The sequence below is a fragment of the Microtus oregoni genome, unplaced genomic scaffold (genome assembly GCF_018167655.1).
Source record: "Microtus oregoni isolate MIOR12 unplaced genomic scaffold, Mior012 000081F_ref0000091, whole genome shotgun sequence".
NCBI classification, from domain to species: domain Eukaryota; kingdom Metazoa; phylum Chordata; class Mammalia; order Rodentia; family Cricetidae; genus Microtus; species Microtus oregoni.
Window position 1 is genome coordinate 5,623,172 of NW_024544541.1, and position 18,455 is coordinate 5,641,626.

The 18,455-nt window shown below is 41.1% G+C and overlaps 1 protein-coding gene across 3 annotated transcripts in view; it reads left to right on the forward strand.

Annotated features, from left to right (window-relative positions):
* The window catches only part of LOC121441735 (PR domain zinc finger protein 2-like), a 105,410-nt gene that overhangs the window by 31,006 nt on the left and 55,949 nt on the right, over positions 1-18,455 (forward strand). For 2 of the 3 annotated variants that reach the window (XM_041642994.1, XM_041642997.1), the window contains 3 exons: positions 3,960-4,074; positions 5,567-5,670; positions 17,992-18,144. In XM_041642994.1, coding sequence (XP_041498928.1) covers positions 3,960-4,074; positions 5,567-5,670; positions 17,992-18,144 — 372 coding nt within the window. The remainder of the gene's footprint in view (positions 1-3,959; positions 4,075-5,566; positions 5,671-17,991; positions 18,145-18,455) is intronic. The other variant, XM_041642996.1, reaches the window with a different exon arrangement.

Here is an 18,455-nt window from a genome sequence, read left to right on the forward strand (position 1 = left end):
AGTGATTCTTTATGACTGCCCTGTGGCCCACCCTAGTCTGACTGTGTCTGGCTTGGATCACTTAGTTCTGCCACACACTGTCTGTGACTATGGGCAATTTTCACTTTCTTCTGTAAAATATGGGTCATAAAAGTTTCTTTCTTTCTTTCTTTTTCTTTTTTCAGGTTGTAGCACAGTGAGTGAGTGAGACATTTTGTGCTTGAACTGTCCTGGAGTAGTGTTTGTTGAGTTCACTTTGACTGTGGTTGTTACAGTGACGAAATGAAGGGACCTTCATATAACACCGAGCACATATTTGCTCAGAGGGAACAGTGTATCTTATCCTCTCTCAGGTTCCCATCCATCTAGCATGAGAAAGACATCTAGGGTCAAGGGACAGATGGCAGGAGAAAGCATGTGGTTCTTCACAGTTCCCAGTAAGGTCAGATATGGACCATCACATCTTTAAGGTTTCTTGGTTAGGCAGTGGGAACAGAGGTTCCCCGATGGGTGAGCTTCATGAGATGGAGGTCTTGATTGGTGCTATTAGTCATTGTTTCCTTGCCAACCAGCACAGTGCCAGCATGAAATTGGCCCTCTTTGATTTGAGGTAGTAGAAAGTTGAGGGCATTAGACAACAGAAATCAATGAAATAGTTAAGACTCGGTAACTTACTAACTTACTTTACAAAGTTCAGGTTGAAAATATGTGAAAGGCAAACTTGCCTCTGAATTTAACAAGTATAGACTTTTCTTTCCTGTGTTCTCTAAATAATAAGGTTTAACATCTATTTACGTAGTGCTTGACTTATACTGGGTGCGTTTCAAGTATATGAGAGGCTGTGTGGAGGTCATACACACAAAGTTTGTGCTGTTTATATAAGGAACTCGAGCATTTTGGGATTTTGTTACGAGAGGGGTGTGGGTTGAGTATCTATCACAAATTGAAGACATTCCCACATACATGGAGAAATGTATCCTGAGAGATGACTCTGCTGGTTTAGTTCTGTCCCTCCGAAGAGAGGTGGGGTGGTGCTGGTGGAGAAGTGGCTCAGGAGTTCACAGCTGCTCTTGGGGAGGGTCTGGGTTTGGGTTCCAGCACCCACATGGCAACTCACAACTTTTTGTAACTCTAGTTCTAAAGGATCTGGCATCTTCTTTTGGCCTCTGGGCACAAAGCACACATGAGGTACATGTGCATACATGCAGGCAAACATACACATAAATATTTTTTAAAGATGTTACATTAGTTATCTTACAAAGAATCAGATACTTTCTTAACAGACACAAACAAGCATTTCGCGTCTCCCATTGGAAACGAGAGAGACACCCCCTGTATCTACAGTCAACACAAAGCCAGTGTTGGGATGCACAGTAACACGATAGACAAGTAGGAAAAATTGCCTGAGGACTTTAAAGGAAAAAAGGCAAGTGGAGGTGGTGGAGCTTGCCTTCTACGTCTTAAGCCATTTCTTGAGAATCTAAGAATGTGCTGAGCAATTTGCAGCCATGAAGATGTTCCAGCAGTTAGGCAGATGGAAAGGGGAAGCCATGATTGACAGGCTCTGGAGTGTTTTGCTGTGAATTTAGTTGAATCTTATTTTCATTGAAGAAAACTACAGTGGACAGCAGAGAGAGCTTCTTGAAAATGAGCCCACATTAAGAACGTAGGTCCTCTGGTCGTGGCAGCTCATCCTTGTAATCCCAGTACTTCCAGGGCTGAGGCAGAAAGATCTTGAGTTTGAGTCCAGCCAGTTTGAGTTTTGCTGTTTAGCAAAACCAAAACCAAACCAAAACATTTGACACACTCCAGGTAATGGGTTGACCCCGAACAGGCTTAACCTCTGGCAGCTCTGCTGAGACCCTTTATATTCACAAGTAGTTCAGGAGTTTCAGTACACATCTCCATTGAACTGACACATTTCCTATGGGAGACCATCCCTGCCTTAGGCAATACTCCTGTGGCTGTTCCCATGAGTCTGGAAATTGTGGGGCAGAGGATCGTAGATGGTTCCCATAAGTATTGATGGAAACCCACAGTGACTATGAATTTGGGTTTCAAAGTTAGACCAGGGTTCAGAGTCAACTGTGAGCAACTTAGGCCACTTTCCTAAGCCTTAGTTTCCTCGGTGTGTGTGTGTGTGAGTGTACATATATATGTGTGTGTGTGTGTGTGTGTGCTGTGTGTGTGTGAATGGGTTACCTCTTGGGGAGGATAGGTGGACCACAGCTAGAGAGGGAAGAAGGGCTCTCATTGGTTATTCTAAGTGGCCAGCTGCACCCACTGATTCTGGCTGGTATTTATTGGTATTATTTAGTTTATTGGAGCCTTAGAAAAAAATCACACTATAGGATACTGTCAGGTCAGTATTTTTCTCCCTTCGGCAAAAAGCTTATTAATTTTTCCAAATGCCCAGCTTATAGACTAAAACATTTTTTAAATGGAAATACCATATGTAGAAGTGAAAAATGTCTGCTAAGTTTATTCGTATTTTTAGCTCATTAGAGGTACAGGAGTCTGTTTTCTGGGGCAGTTTGAAACTTCCAGTTTTAGAAAGTGTGTTGGGTGATTTGTTGAAGAGGATCTAAGTCAGAGCAGAGCAAAGTATCTGTGCTTCTGAAGCAAGCACACTGGTAGCTTGGCCTTGCCCTGCAGGTGACCCATCTGTGGGTACCCTTTTGGGCTTTCTGGCTCCAAGCAGGCCAGAGAGAGTAGTCCATGAACACTGAAATAGATTTTTGTTAAAACAGCCCATTCTTTTTAAATTGAAACTCCAGGAGTTTTGAGTTTGGATGACTTTTTTTTTTTTTTTTTTTTTTTTGGATAGGGGAGCTTGGTACCTAACATTTTGTTGTTTTTGAGAAAGGGTGTCTCTGTTACATTATTATGTAGTTCTGGCTATTCTGGAACTCGGTATGTAGACCAGACTGGCTTTGAACTCACAGAGACACTCTTGTTTCTGCTTTCCAGTGCTGGGATTAAAGGCATGCAATACCATGCTTCAGGTCTTGTGGTGGTGGCCCTAACCCCAGCACTTGGAAATGAGAGACGGTGGATCTCTTGAGTTTAGAGCCAGCTTGGTCAACATACTGAATTCTGGGACAGCCTAGGCTACACTGAGAGACCCTGTCTCAAAAAACAAGCAAACAAACAAGCAAACAAAGAAGAATTACAAATGCTGCTTTGTTGTGGGAAATTAATCTTTTTAGTTTTCTATGATTTGATTAAATTGCAAGTTATTCTAAAAGATATATCCTTGTTCTTCTCATTGACATCAGTCCCTTATTCTTTACATAAATATCTAATACTAATCTTATTTCTTATGATTCTCATGAATTCCAGTCTAAAATTTGAGAGGTAATTGTATAACATTCTTCATTTCCTGTCAACTCTGAGATGTTATGCCTTTGGTGTCTAGTGACTTCTAATATCAGCCATTGCTTCTTCTTGGAAAGCCCCAGCCCCACTTGAAGTGAGTGTTAACAGTAAACCGTCACTCTCTGTGGAATGTCCAAGCTGTTCAAGTTGCTGGAGGGATTCAGGAGGGGGCAGCATCTAATTGGTTAAGTGGTCTTCATGGAGTGTGCCAAAATTATTCTTTTAGGGTTGTGGTATACTGTAGGTAGCCTTTGATTTAGAAACAGGGGTAAGCTGTACTTTGCTGCCTGATTCTGTTTGAGGTTAAAGAGCAGTGCATTGCTAAGGATTTACATATTTTGAAACTGGATATAGGTGGCTGGAGCAAGATAGATTCCGGTTTACAGGTTGCTGGGGTTTCATTATGAGACTCAGTGAGTGGCAGAGTAGCTCCAGAGCTGCTGAACGGCCTGTCCCAGTCTGCTTTGTACACACAGTTCTAGTTAGTTTTCATCATTTGCTTGTTGGATGAGAAACTAAAAAGCAATGCAGAACAAAACAAAAAGCACTACTGTTTTTTTTTTTTTCCTTTTCCTATGATCCTTCTTCCGTTTGACTTACAGAATACGGAGTCTGTGGCCGCCACTGAGACTCTGGCTGAGGTACCTGAACACGTGCTGCGAGGACTTCCCGAGGAAGTGAGGCTTTTACCGTCTGCTGTTGACAAGACCCGAATCGGTGAGTATGCTCATCAGAGGAGTCAGGCAGCAAAGAGTAGGCTGCTTCCTTTGGGAGCAGGGATCGTGTTAGATAAATGTTACTCCAATAAAGGAAAGGTTGACCCTTAAATTCTGTGATGTATATGACTTTCCACATCAGATTCCAGGATGGACTTGGGTTAGAAAAGGAAACCATCAGGGTTGTGGTGCTGCACACCTTTAGTCCCAGCACTCGGGGGGCAGAGGCTGGTGGATCTCTGTGAGTTCCAGGCTGGCCTGGTCTACAGAGTGAGTTTCTGGACATCCAGGGCTATGCAGAGGAGCCTTGTTTCAAAAAACCAGAAAAATATATATATATCCCTGTTGCTTTACCCATATTTTTATACTTAGGAACCCTCTAGAGATATCTGAATAAACAACATAAACTGGCTAGAGTTTCTTGTTGAATACACAAGCTTGTATGTATTTGATTTTTGTTTTGTGATTTACATAGATAGTTTTAGAGAGAAGGCTGAGAGTAGGTTGTTAAAATCTTGTAAGAATGTACTCTTGAGTAGATCACGCTTCCACCCTCCTGTTTGTCTTTTAGATGCTCTTCTGATGCTCAGTCAGTGTGTGTGACCTGGCAAGCACTTTCTCTAATTCTCATTGGAAATTTGCTTAGTGAGCATTGGGGATTTTATTTTATTTTGTTTGAGCAAAAGTGGTTATCTCACAGCTCAGCCAACGGGTTGTTAGTGTTCACAGGTGCAGTTCCAAGCTGACTTAGTGGGAGTGGAGAGTATACGTCCTAGTCACACACCACAGGACTAGCCTCCACCTCTCCTTCTAGAAATGAAGGACCCTGTCCAGAATGTGTGCTTCTCTTGACTCCTGGGCTCCAGTCATTCCATTGACTGTGTCTTTATCCTATCTGTGTGTTTATGATAGGTGACTAAGTGATGGAAATAATCCCAAGGGACGCCACGGGTGAGCATGTGTGTGGACTGAAACTCTGAAAGCAAGTTATCCCATGAGCTATGTTTCATGAAACTAGTGAGAGGGAAGGATTTTCCAATCTAACTAGGCAGATCAGCCTTGAAAGTGTTTATTAATAAAAACCAAGTCCTAACCACTATAAGAAGAGCTTGTCTTTAGTAGGGTCAGTTTGAAACCTATAGGCAGACTATGAAGAATTTAAGTTTTTGTAGTTTTATTCCATTTCTTTTTCCTTATGTTAGTTTTCAAGTTTTGTAATTATACTATATATGGTCTATTTTACATATAAAAGTTAATATGAACTTTTAAAAATGATAAAACAATGCAGATTTTTTACAGACTAGTTAGAGAAACCGAGGAGCTACAGAAGGAAACCCAGAATCCCCTGGAGGACTCTATTTGACTGAACTTACTCATAGTTATCTTGCTCTTAGGCATCCTTGCTTTAATTGTTTTGTAAAGTTGAATGACATTAATGCTTCCAATATTTAAAATAACTACTATTATAAAAAATACTGGTTTTGTTTTTCTAGGTGTCTGGGCCACTAAACCAATTTTAAAAGGGAAAAAGTTTGGGCCATTTGTTGGTGATAAGAAGAAACGATCTCAGGTTAGGAATAATGTGTACATGTGGGAGGTAAGAGACTTTCAAACATTTTAAAGAGGCTGCTACCTGTTCTCATATAATTTTACATCTTAAACTTAAAACATATGTTTTAGTATGTTCTTTAAAAATCTTTTTAAATGACAATATTAATTTTTTGGTGACTTATTTGCATATGTGTGTGTAGTTTGAAGCTGCTTGGATGTTCTTGATTGTAAGTGTCACATTTACTTTTTGTATTCCTTATCCAGGGCATTTTACCTTGCACCCTAAGACCTTGACTTTCTGTGTGGTGGCCTGTCACTTTACAAATGACATGGATATAACCACAAAATACACTTCATAGGCTGCCAAGAACATATTAGATTCCTTTCTGTATATCAGAGAGTAGTTTCTATGTCCCTGAAATACTGTAAACATATAGCATGTGACACACTTACATTGAATTTAAAATTTTTTTTTAGTTTTTTTTAATTTTAAATTTTTTTAATGATATATTTATTTTATGTGCATTGATGTTTTTGCTTGCAAGTTTAAGGGTGTTGGATACCGTGAAAATGGAGCTACAGATGGCTGTGAGTTCTATGTGAGTGCTGGGAATTGAACCCAGGTCCTCTGGAAGAGCAGCTGGTGCTCTTAACTACTGAATTGTCTTTATAGCCCTGAACTCTTAATTTTGTAAAAGGTTTTCATTCTACTTCATATTTTTTCAACAGCCCTGGAGGACAAAGCAGGGCAGTGGCTGCCTTTTAATAGAAGCTTCCAGAAAAAGAGGAGCTGCCCTTGCTCTGCAGCCCTAGGCCTGAATGGGGCAGATGTAGTCAGAGCCATGTCTCTGGGGAACAGTGGGACAGGGGAACAGTGGGACAATTACACATGTTCTTCCGGATTGCCTGGGCCAGGTCCTGCTTCTCCATCAGCTTCCTGACTTTCTTAACCTATGGGCTGTGAAGTTTTCTGTTGAAAAAACCAGTCACTAAAAACACTTCATTAAGGTGCTTGTGACTGCACGTGTTGATCGAGTTCTGGGGTTTGTATGGGATCTCAGGTCAGTGCCCTGGGGAAGCCCCTCAGGGCATGACTCCTTTACAAGCTTCATTTTGAAAGAGAAGGAATCCCATCTGTTTTATTCTTGTTGACAGTCAAATGTGTGGCCACATCCCCCCAGGAAGCTCAGGGCAAGGGGGCCTTTTAAGGCTGGAAAGGTTAGAGCTTGATCTGACAGTTTAATCATTTTGTGTTTGTGTCTTTGTGAGTCTGTTGTCTGTGATAGTGTCTGACAGTGAACCCTGGGGGCTTTAGGAAACAAGGATTTACCCAAAGAATCTGACTAGAGTTGAAAGAAATTTGTAATTGTAGAAAACTGTCTGGTCACAAAAAGTCTTCATTATTAAGGATAGTACTTGTGTCATTAACAATGTGTTGCCTGTATAAGATTGCTCTCAAATAAATCACAGTTTTAATTTTAAAAGGTTCCAAAAGAAGCTAACAGGAGTGCTTGACTTTGATAGCATTAATCATAGTGGGGAGTATCAGGGAGTCACATGCTTACTCGACGTCCTGTATATACAGAGCGAGTAGAATAAATGCCATTGCTGCTTAGTGAAGTCATGGCACCTTCTCTGCGCTGTAACAGTTGGACACGGCTGTATGAACCATCACCCATGTCTTATGGGAGTTACCATCTGCACTGAAATTCACACCTAGTGTGGCTTGAGAGTCACTTTCAACCATGAGATTCTAGGGTCTCCTTTTCCTCTAGACACACATCGTCTTCGTGCTAATAATGTAAGGTTCTCTACACGCACATGCTTTAGTGTTTAACCCATCATGGAAGTACCACTTCCTCTTAGTCAGCTTCAAGTTTACCATCTTGTTCTTGTTAAGATTGACTTTTCCTTGCAAGGAAGAAAAGTCAGGATCTTATTCACTTATTCTCACATCTGAAAGGTTTTTCATTAAAAAAAAAATGTTAGAATATAGTTGACAGGTGTATACCCTCACATATGGCAAGGTATCAGGAATATCACTTATAATGGGCATATTTCTCATAAATAAGTTGAAAATCAAGGTAAACTATTTACTATTAATTGATTCTAACCCTAGTCTTATCCTCAGATTTGCATCAGAAAATCTCCTAATGTCACAGAAAGAGTTTATCATCAGAGCTCCATCTTGGTGTTTTTCTTCCATCACAGCCCCTTAAGACCTTTTTAGAACATCGAAGCAGTAGAATTTTACACCAACTAGTTCACCATTGTGTGCTAACCTAAGACGAAGTGTTAATTGCCTTTCTTGAGCCCTTGACTGTCTGACTTCATAAATCCTCAAGCTTCACTGAAAGCATTCACATTCCTTTAAATGCAGAAGAGTGTGATGCTCAGGGTGAGTGCATGGAGCAGGTTCCTACAGAAAAGCCAGCATGCTTTGATCTGCCACTAGCAGGACCCTGGGGACCTGACATGCTGGACTGCCTGGGACACTTCTCTTGACCACCTGGTGTGTTGTGCAATATCAGAATTTTGAAACAATTCCTGATTTTAAAAAACTGTCCTTCCCTTTAAAGGCAGAACCTTGCTTTGTAGTCTAGGTTGACTTTGAACTAGGATCCTTTTACCTCTACCTCCCATGTGCTAGGTTTACAAGCATGGCCTACTATATGCCTAGCTGATAAAAAAATCTTTCAAGTTTAGGCTCATATTGCTGCTAATAAACAGTGTTTTTGCAATTATCTGAGTAAAAATTATTCTAATAATCCTTTAAAAATAGATTTTTTAAAATTTTACTTGTATTGTTTTGAAATAGAGCCTTGCTTGTAGATTAGTCAAAAACTCAAATTCCTCCTGCATTAACCTCCTAAGTGCTGGTAATACAGGCACGAGCTAACTATTAATTATATAACTTTAAGTTTTTAGAACAGTGTTAGATTCAGAGAAAATTGATTGGAAGGTGGAGATCATTTCTGCCTTGGTTTGTGCTGCTCTGATAAAATACCATAGCCAGGGTAGAGTCCCTAAGCTTATTGTGAAAGCCAAGAAGTCTAAGATCAAAGAGCTGTACATACGTGGTGAGGGACTTATTAATCTATTATAGCATTGCTGGAAAGCATTACAGATCAAGACAGAGCCAGAGATGGAAGTTGTGGCCTCAAACTCTTTTAGAACTTGTGTTTCTCCATTCAGAGAGCCAGAGCTGCCAGAATCTGGACATCCCATTAAGTCTGTGTCTGTACACAGTATGTGCATTTGGGGGCCATTCCTACTCTGTCTGTAGAACCCTACCTCTGCGTAACTGCAGATTTTCCAACCATCAGCCTTTCCCCTAGAGTGAGACACTGGTTATTTTTACTAAACCTGCATCCTAGGGCTGTTATCATATAATGTTCATAGTTTGTGTTAACTTTTTCTTGGTATATATTTTCTAATGAGTATTTAAAAAATGTTTTCTTCTGAAATGATCTATATAGCCTGGCTGTCCTGAAACTTGCTAGGTAGACCAGGTTGGATTTGAACGTATAGAGATCTTCCTGCCACTGCTCCTTCAGTACAGGGATTAAAGATATGTGCCACCCAACCCAGCATATAAGTCTTAAAATTTTAAACAAGGTCAACAAGATGTCTCATTATGTGAAGGTACTGCCACCAAACCTGATGACATGAGTTCCATCACTGAACCCACGTGGTGGAAGGAGAAAACTGACTTCCCCAGTTGATCTCTGCCTTTACATACATACACACACAAATAAATGTAATTAAAACAACACCAACACAAAACTATGTTTACCACAAACTATAATAGTATGGACAGTACAGAAAAAGCTCACCAAAAATTAAAATTCACTTAAACTCCCAGTACCCAGACATCTCTATGAGCATTCTTTTAATTCTACATTTAAAATTTACTAAATTAAAGAACTTATTTTGGTCACACCCTTGTGTGGTGCAGTCTCTTTTTTCTCTGCCTAAGGCCTCTGCCATCCTTGTTTTTCACACTAGTTCCTGTCCTTGCACCGTGTATTATAGGAATGCCATATGCTTGCTTCCTACCAACGTCCCAAGGATGTGTCTGTCAAGTACGCGGCCTAGGCCATTTCTTCTGTGGCTGCTCATAATTCTGTCTGTATACCATCCACAGTTTACCTTGTTTTGGATATTTAGATAGCTTTAATCTTTTGCTGAGTATGTACAGTCCTTCAAAGCGTAAACTCACTATGGATGCAATATGCTGACTTGTCTGATATTTTTCTGAAGATATATTCCTAGAAGTGTAAATATGAAGTCAAATGTTATGTAAATTTCTATACATTTTTGGTCAGTTTTGCCCTGAAGCCCTTAGAAAGATTGTAGTGATTTGTATAATCAGCAAGAGTATGTTTTTTTCTAGGGCTTTGAAACCCAGTATTTTTTTTTTAATCGCTTTAAGAATATCTATTCTTGCTGGGTGGAGGTGGCGCATGTCTTTAATCCCAGCACTGGGGAGGCAGAGTCAGGCAGATCTCTGTGAATTCAAGGCCAGCCTGGGTTATAAGAGCTATTTCCAGGACAGGCTCTAAAGCTACAGAGAAACCCTCCAAAAAACCAAAAATAACAACAAAAGCCAAAACAAAACAATAGCCAAAACCTCAAACTATTCTTTTAAGTGAACAATCACTACTTCTATTTGTGTTTTGATCTTCTTGAGTCTAGGGCTGGAGGGATGGCTCAGAGGTTAAGAGCACTGTTATTCCAGAGGTCCTGAGTTCAATTCCCAGCAACCACATGATGGCTCACCATCATCTGTAATAAGACCTGGTGCCTTCTTCTGGCATGCAGGCAGAATATAGGCAGCAGAACACTACATACATAATAAATCTTAAAAAAAAAGTTTTAAAAAATTAATACAAAAAATTTTGAGTCTAGAGGACAGAGGGAAGAAGTAGAAGAGCTTATCAATTGTAATAGATACATAAATGCTCTCTGCATAGCTCCAAGATTTTACTATAGTTTTTTTTAAAAGAAGCAAGCCCTCTTTTTATGAGTTCCCAGCATTGCGAATAAAATTCATGTTGGTGTGTGAGTGGGGACAGTGCTTGTTGTGTCCTTGTAATTGGATGTCACTTGAAGTGATGGCTGCCGATTCCGGTGTCCTTTCTTGTACTTGGCTGTCACTTGGAAGCTGCCAGCAGATTCTGCAGAGTCTGTTTTCAGCAAGTCCTAGTCATGTTCATTGCTGTTGTCTAGCTAGAGAATTCTGTCAGGGCAACTGTAGGAAAGGTTGTCTTTAGATCCCAGCCTATAGTCTGTGTTTTAAAGCTCCAAGACTAAGAAGCACCTTTACGGATTCAAACTTTGTGGCACATGAAGATATTATGAATTTGAAGTTTCAATTCATGAGGAAAGTTTTATTTATGCACAGCCACATTCATTTGGTGAGTCGAACAGTGGCAACAGGCTGTATGACCTGTAAGGTCAAAAATACTTAAAAAATGTATGGGTGTTTTGCTTCCATATGTGTCTCGGCACCACATTTGTACAGTGTCTGCGGAGGCCAGAGGAGGCTGTCGGATCTTCTGGAACAGGAGTTACAGACAGTTGTGAGCCACTATGTGGTTGCTAGGAATTGAACGTGGGTCTTCTGGAAGAGCAGTTGGTGCTCTTTAACTACGGAGCCATCTTTCCTGCTCTCCCAAATACTTTCTTCACGTTACTCTTTATAGAGAGTTTGCTGTTTCTTGGCTGTGTGGAGAAGAAGCCAGAGGGGTGAGTGTGGAGCTGTGTAATGTTTCAGGTTTACTGAGACTGGGTTATAGCCGTGTGCAGAACTTGCTACTCCAACTATAGAGATGGCTTTTGTAGTAACAGCAGAGCCAGTCATGAATCGTGCTGTTTCAGGAGTTTCAAGATAAATGAGGGTGTTGAAGTACAGAGGATTAAGTAATCTTTTCAAACAGGTTAACTATTACTTAGATTAGCAGCTTGGTGTGGTGTAGCCCCACCCCCCGTGGAAGTTCATTTAATGTCTTTCTGTCAAGCCTTTCCTGTGTGTTGATCTTGGCTTATACACACGCTTTATAAACTCTTGGCTTTGTCTCAGAGGTTGTTGGTCAGGAGTACAAGTAAGTAGATGATAGGTCTGGATACCAAGGGGCTTGCTTGAGGCCCTCAAACTGTTTAACCTGGAGTCAAAACCAAACTAAGCACTTGGATTGTTGTCAGTATTCTTCCTATAGCAAAGGCCGCAGACAAGAGTATTTTGTGGTATGGAACCTTGTGTGTCATCACTATGACAGGATGATAGAGGCAGGTTATCTGAAGTATAGAAAGGTTTGGTTTTGGCTCACAGTTCTTTGTGTAACCATCCAAAATTAAGTGGTCATGTAGCTTGGGCCATTGGTGACAGTGGCATATCCTGACAGGAGTACACGTAGGAGCCCAAGTTTTCTTTCTCAGACTGAAGCAGAAACAGAAGGCTAGGCACGGCCCCACATAGTCCCTTCTGAGGTTATGGTACCTGTGGCCTAAGGACCTTCCACCAGACCCCACATTTCAAAGGTCCATTATTTCTCAGTAGCACCCCATAGAGGAGGTACAGCCAGACCACCCACCCTCTTGCAAGCCTCCCCAGAAAGTGTGGAACTGCATACTGGGAAAGATTGCTGCCACTTCTAGTGGTTTATGGAATTCTTACACATCCATGGTCATGGGTAGAAATTCTGATTTAAGAACAAGAATAAACTATTTTGCCTACCCACTAGAATTTGATTAGGGACTTGCTGGGAAGCAGTTTATATTTTGTAGAGCATCTGTTATTGGAGGATTTCCCACAAACATTTATGCAGTTGTATAACTGAGACCTATTCCCAGTAATTTCAAAAGAGGGTCAGTCACGTAAGCATGCTCAGACGGGATGGACAGCGGCTGGGCTTTGAGGACCTGAGAAGCCAACTGTTGTTACATTTCTGTTTTAGACTTGCCAGTACAGATAGCCTGTATGCTTGGAATTGTCCTCTGACGAGTGGGCCTTTTCTGTTAAGATGTGCCACCACCTGTTAGACTTGCTCTCTATTGTCAAATGTTTAGAACATTTTAGAAGCCCTTGAGCTTCTAAAGTAATATGAGGCATGGAGCAGATGATAGCAATGATCCATTTAGTCTGTAGCTCCCAGAAAGTTTCTTCTACAGGGTAGCAGTCTGCTTATCCTTAATGAAACCTGCAGGCAGCCAGCTCTGTCACTGAAGTGCCACTGGGGGCTGAAGATGTCACAAAGATATGGTATTTTTGTGGGTAGTATTAGTAAAATCCTTTAAGACTTGCAAAGATACATTTATTATTACCTTTTCATACAAACTGAGGTTACCTTTCTCTTTTTTGTCTTCATAGCTTTATTTGCAGGTTCAATGATATTTATAAATGAGTTGCTGAGATTATTCTCAGTAAGACGGTTTGAACCTAAGCAGTGAAGAAAAACATTTGATCTTGTAAAGGATAAAATCATTTCTAAAAATTGTAGCTTGTTTAGAGCAGTGTTTCTCTACCTTCCTAATACTGCCTCCCTTTAATACAGTTCCTCGTGTGTGGTGTATGAATGTCCCAACCATAAAATTATTTCATTGCTACTTCATAACTGTAAGTTTGCTATTATGATGAATCATAATGTAAATATCTGTGTTTTCTGATGGTATTAGGCGATCCCTGTGAAAAGGTCATTTGACCCCCAAAGGGGTCTTGACCCACAGGTTGAGAATCGCTGCTGTAGATCTTCCTACTGATGTTCAGCAATGAATCCTCAGGGAAGATACAGAGGCATGGAAAGGAGCCTCTGACAGTATAGGCAGACTGGGGCTCCTGATGTGAGTACCTGGCCTCCTAGAGAGGGTCTGTCTTGGTTGTGAAGTGTTAGCAATGCTTGGTACCTACACTGTAGGGAAGTCCAAACAATAGCCCAGGGACATGGTTTTGTCATTGTAGGCTGTAATGATAGAGAGCTGGTTTAATCAAGTGTAATACTCAACTTGATATTAGAGTTGACCCAGCATGAGAGTTTGTCATTGCCTTGTCTCAGTTTTAGCCTGTGATGTCTGTGGCAATTTGCTATTGTTATTATTATTATTGTTATTATTATGAGTTAGGATGTTGTAGGTGAACAATTGAGAGTTTAAGTGATGTTATGTTTCATAAAGTGAATCAAAGTTTTGTCCTATACTTCCAACATTAACCAGTATGCTTACCGAGTAATGAATAATTAAGGAAGATACAATGTGGTTTGTTCTTTGCAAATTCTTTTTCCTAAATGGCATAGAGATGCAACTTTGAGTGTGTCATATTCAAAGGGGCATGTGTACTGCATTTGAATTTTGATTATTTTAAAACTATTTTTTAAATGACTGAATTAAATAGAACTTAATTAAGTTACAGGACATTTATGCTGTCCTTGAAGAAGAGTTAGCACCCTGTCTGCTCAATGAGAAACAGGAATGGCTTTCACAACCCTGACCTAGAGGAGTCAGGAGTAGGAAGAAAGCTGTGTGCTTTTGTGTAGTGCTGCTGGAGGTGACAGCAGGGGCAGCCTCCTGGATAAGCACTTTACCATGAGTTACACCCTAGCCATCAGAAGAAGGATTATAAAGAGGGGTTTGAGGTAAAACTCCTTCCCTGCTCCCTGTCTTCTTATCGGTTTCATTTGGATGTAAGGAAGAAATGAGATGATCAAGTTTGAGTCCTGGCAGTATTTTTAGTGGTTTGGCTATTCTACTAAAATTGCCCATCTACTACTTCTTCATATATATATAAAAAAGGGACTTAATAACATTTCATAGGGTCTGGAGAGATGGTTCAGTGGTTGAGAATACATATTGCTGTTGCAGAGGACTTAGATTCTGTTCCATTAACTCCAGCTCCAGGGGACCTGACACTTTCTAGCTTCCTTGGGCACAAGCACTCGTGCACAGCCTACACCTTCCCTATAAATACAAACACATACACACATATAAAAACTTAAATGTCAAAGGCATAATATCTATAGATTATTCTGTAGACCCTTACAAAGATGGAACAAAAATAATTTGTAAAACAGCCAGCTTACCCAGAGTTGGCACACGATGCTTTCTGCAGTCCTCTTCTCGAGTCGAGGGATGGGGTGTGGGATGGAAGTCAGTTTGTTCAAGCTGTTCTTATGAGGGTGTATGTAGCGAGCAGCATAGAGCCACACCTGATGGAGATGATAATCAACTCCTATGGCTAAAGTCTGACTTATGCCTGATCACGCAATGATCATCAGCTGCTTGCATATGCGTGGGCCTATGGGCAGTGCCCACCTGGCAATCCGGGATTGGCAGCCCATGCCTACTTAAGGGCTGGGAGAGGTTTGCCCAGAGAGAGAGGAAAAAAGGAGAGAGGAAGGAAAGAGAGAGGAAGGAAAAGAGAGAGAAGTGTAAAAAGTCCTGGAATAAAACTGCAGTGAGAAGAGCTCCGGTGGTCGTGTCATCCTTGCGGGATGAGGGCTGAACGTGACAGGTGTACTCCAGTACCCTTGCGTGGTAGAGGAGGCTGCTTTATGGATTGCATCAGGATAAAGCTTTTAATTCTGTGTGCTATTCCTCTTTGGAATCAGGTGAGCCTATTTTGTAGTCGTTATGGAGATGTGGAAATAGACTTCTTCAGTGTCTCTTGTTGGGTTTGAACTAGGGAAGGAGGGTTGCCTGCCTTGTGATTGATGGAGGAAGTGATCATAATCGGTTGTCCCTGCCCTTCCACTACCATTGTCTGAGGATAAGTTGCACTTCTTTAGCTTAGCAATTAGTAGTTAAGCAAAATTTAGAGATATTTCTGTCAATCGCTGAATTTAATGTGATTAGAAATGGATGTTTGATGAGCAAACATGGGAATTATATCAAACCATATTCTCATCTTAGTTCCCCACTAACAAACTAAAGCTCAGTGATAAGAACATTGCACACCTTTTCAATGTTATTTAAGACAGGGTCTATGTAGCCTGTCTTATAAAGCCCTGGAACTTATCATGTAGACCAGGCTGGCAGCCAATTCACAGACATCTGCCTGCTTCTGTATCCCAAACGATGAGTGCTGGGATTAAAGGTTTGTGCCACCATTTCCTTTGGCATCCAGCAGACCTTGGGCACTTCATGCAGATGCAGATGTAGATCTTCAGGACAGTTAGTATTTTGCCCATTTCCTCTATCCCCACCCCAGTGTAAATGCTATTCCAGTAGAGGAGAGGCAGAAAGTTCAGACAAACGAAAGAAGAGAATACTGAATTAGCCCATTTTCTCAAAGAAAAGCATTAATGACATTTTCTTACCTTTAGTTTTAGATTATCTTCTCTTCATATATTTTTATGTTTAGGCTAAAAATAAATAGTTCATTCTTTCAATGTGACTTGTTCAGTCAGCAATGTATTTGTATATGTCTGACACTATAGAGTGAGACCTTCTCTCAGAAAACAAAGAAAAAAAACTAAACAAAGCCCCCCCCCCCATATACCCTTCCCCAATCCCCTCTGTTGTATTCATCTATCTCTATGGAACTCTTTTCTTTATGAATATCATTGCAATTAGAACAGTCCCTATTTCCATTGAGATACAATGAGGAATATATAAATAAAGAATTCACTCACCTGGAACACTTTATTTTTACAGAGGTTTACGTTGACTGAAGATTCAGGAAGTTTCAGCAGTGCCTGAGTTGTTATAAAAGCAGATGGATAGTCAAGCTGCCACCTTTACTTTCCATTTGGTGTGTTTCCCTGGCAGCTGCTGCTGTCTCTGTCATCACATTGATACCTGGTGATACTGCCAATGTATTGGTGGTGACCCAGTAGGATCCTGATGTTTACCGATATACATCCAAAATAAGAGAGAGAAAAAGACTATCTCTGAGCCTGGGGGCAAAGGGAATAATAATCCCCGTGCAAGTCAGCGGCCTGACCAGAGGATTGGTGGTGTTCATTGATCATTCACTTCACTTATCTCTTTGATTGTGCCGGCAGGTGGGACGATCATCACTCTCAAACATTGGAAAGCAGCTTTTGTTGTTTTATGTATTGTGTTTAACAATTTTTTGACTGTCTCTTCATAACATACCATTTGAGGAGTGTTCTGTTTTGAAAGGCAAAGAGTGTATGTATGTATATCTGTCCACCTTTAGAAGAACTGAAGGAGGCTGGGGTGCTGGTGGGAAGAGAAGAGCCTGTAGTCTAACCTAGGGTGGTCAGGTAGTCAGGGAAACAGCCACAAATGGAGGTCAAACAAGCCTGGGCCTAAGACTGTCTTTCCTCCAGTCAAGTGATTTAGAAAGGAAGGCTGTTTTACCTTCAAGCCCTGATTTCCACATGTGGAAGGGGAAAATTAGTAAGGGAGATCTGACACAGAGAGTGTAGCTTAGTAGTGTCAGTGTCTTGGAAGGCGAGAAACAGACTTAGAGCCTCAGTCTCAAGGGCCCAGGCTTGATCAGGAAGTCAGCCTCCCAGCCATCAGTGGAGAGCAGGAGCGTTGACCTAACTAAAAGGGATTAATGTGATGGGAGAGGAAGAAAGGAATGAATGGAATGAGTCAGGTGTGTGGGGAAAAGAGAGACACCCAGAATCCTTCTTTTCTTCCTAAAAAGAACTCCTATTTGTAGTTCTGGTTCAGTGTCTACTCAGGCACTTGGAAGAATAAATGCACATATGTGCACATATGAATGTCAAACTCCTTGCAGAGTTGATGTTCTTTAAAATGAAGACATGACCGGCTAAGTGTTTATTGGCAGCATCACAGGGGAGGAGCAAGCATGGATGGAAGTTCAGGGAAGCTTCCTAAGAAAGTAGATCCTGTGTCCTGGGTTTTCTGGTACTTGTCTGCAGCATCCCAGAACCTTACAAACATGTTCGCTGGACCTTAGTTCTGATACATGTGCTGGATGGTGTAGGTGTTGAGGGACAGTGAGGTTGATAAAACCATCATAGCTTGTCACTTCCAAGCTGATTCACTACGTGTGCTCGTTTGCGAAGTCCCTGTAAATCATGACAGAAAGAAGACTTCGGAACTGTGTAGTCTAGCTGTACGGGCCTAGGTTGAACTGACAGAATATCTGAGAAGGCATTTTGCTAAGTCACATTTGAGAGCATGTAGTTGTAACCTGTTTTCATGTACAGGAAATATTTGTAGATCAATTATATTTGGGGGGGGGGAACCTAAAGAATGAAAAGATTTCACAGCTCTGTTTCCTCCCTGTGTTTTTGAGGATTGGTTCTCTATCTTGTTTCTCTGAAATGCTGCAGAGTGCTTGCATACAGTAAAAACAGATGTCTGGAAAGTTGAAGATGAGACTTTTTAGGCACTCCTGTCCTAATACGAGCTCATTCTTGTCTGTCCATAGGTGTACTACCCAAACCTGGGGTGGATGTGCATTGACGCCACTGACCCGGAGAAGGGCAACTGGCTGCGCTATGTGAACTGGGCTTGCTCAGGTGAAGAGCAGAATTTATTTCCACTGGAAATCAACAGAGCCATTTACTATAAAACCTTAAAGGTAACGGTGTTGCTGTTAATCTACTCCTGGCTACTCTGTGTGCATTTCTCTCAGTGTGGTCTAGCTGTGACTGACAAGAACAGCTCTGCAGACCTGGAATGGATGGCGTTTGAAGTGGCTCGTCCACACACCCAAGGCTCTGTGTTAATCACATGGTTGCTGAGATCTAGCATATGTCAGGGAAGTAGGGCAGGAAGATTGTGTTGAGTAATTATAGACTGTATCTTTCTTTTTTTTTTTTGGTTTTTTGAGACAAGGTTTCTCCGTAGCTTTTTGGTTCCTGTCCTGGAACTAGCTCTTGTAGACCAGGC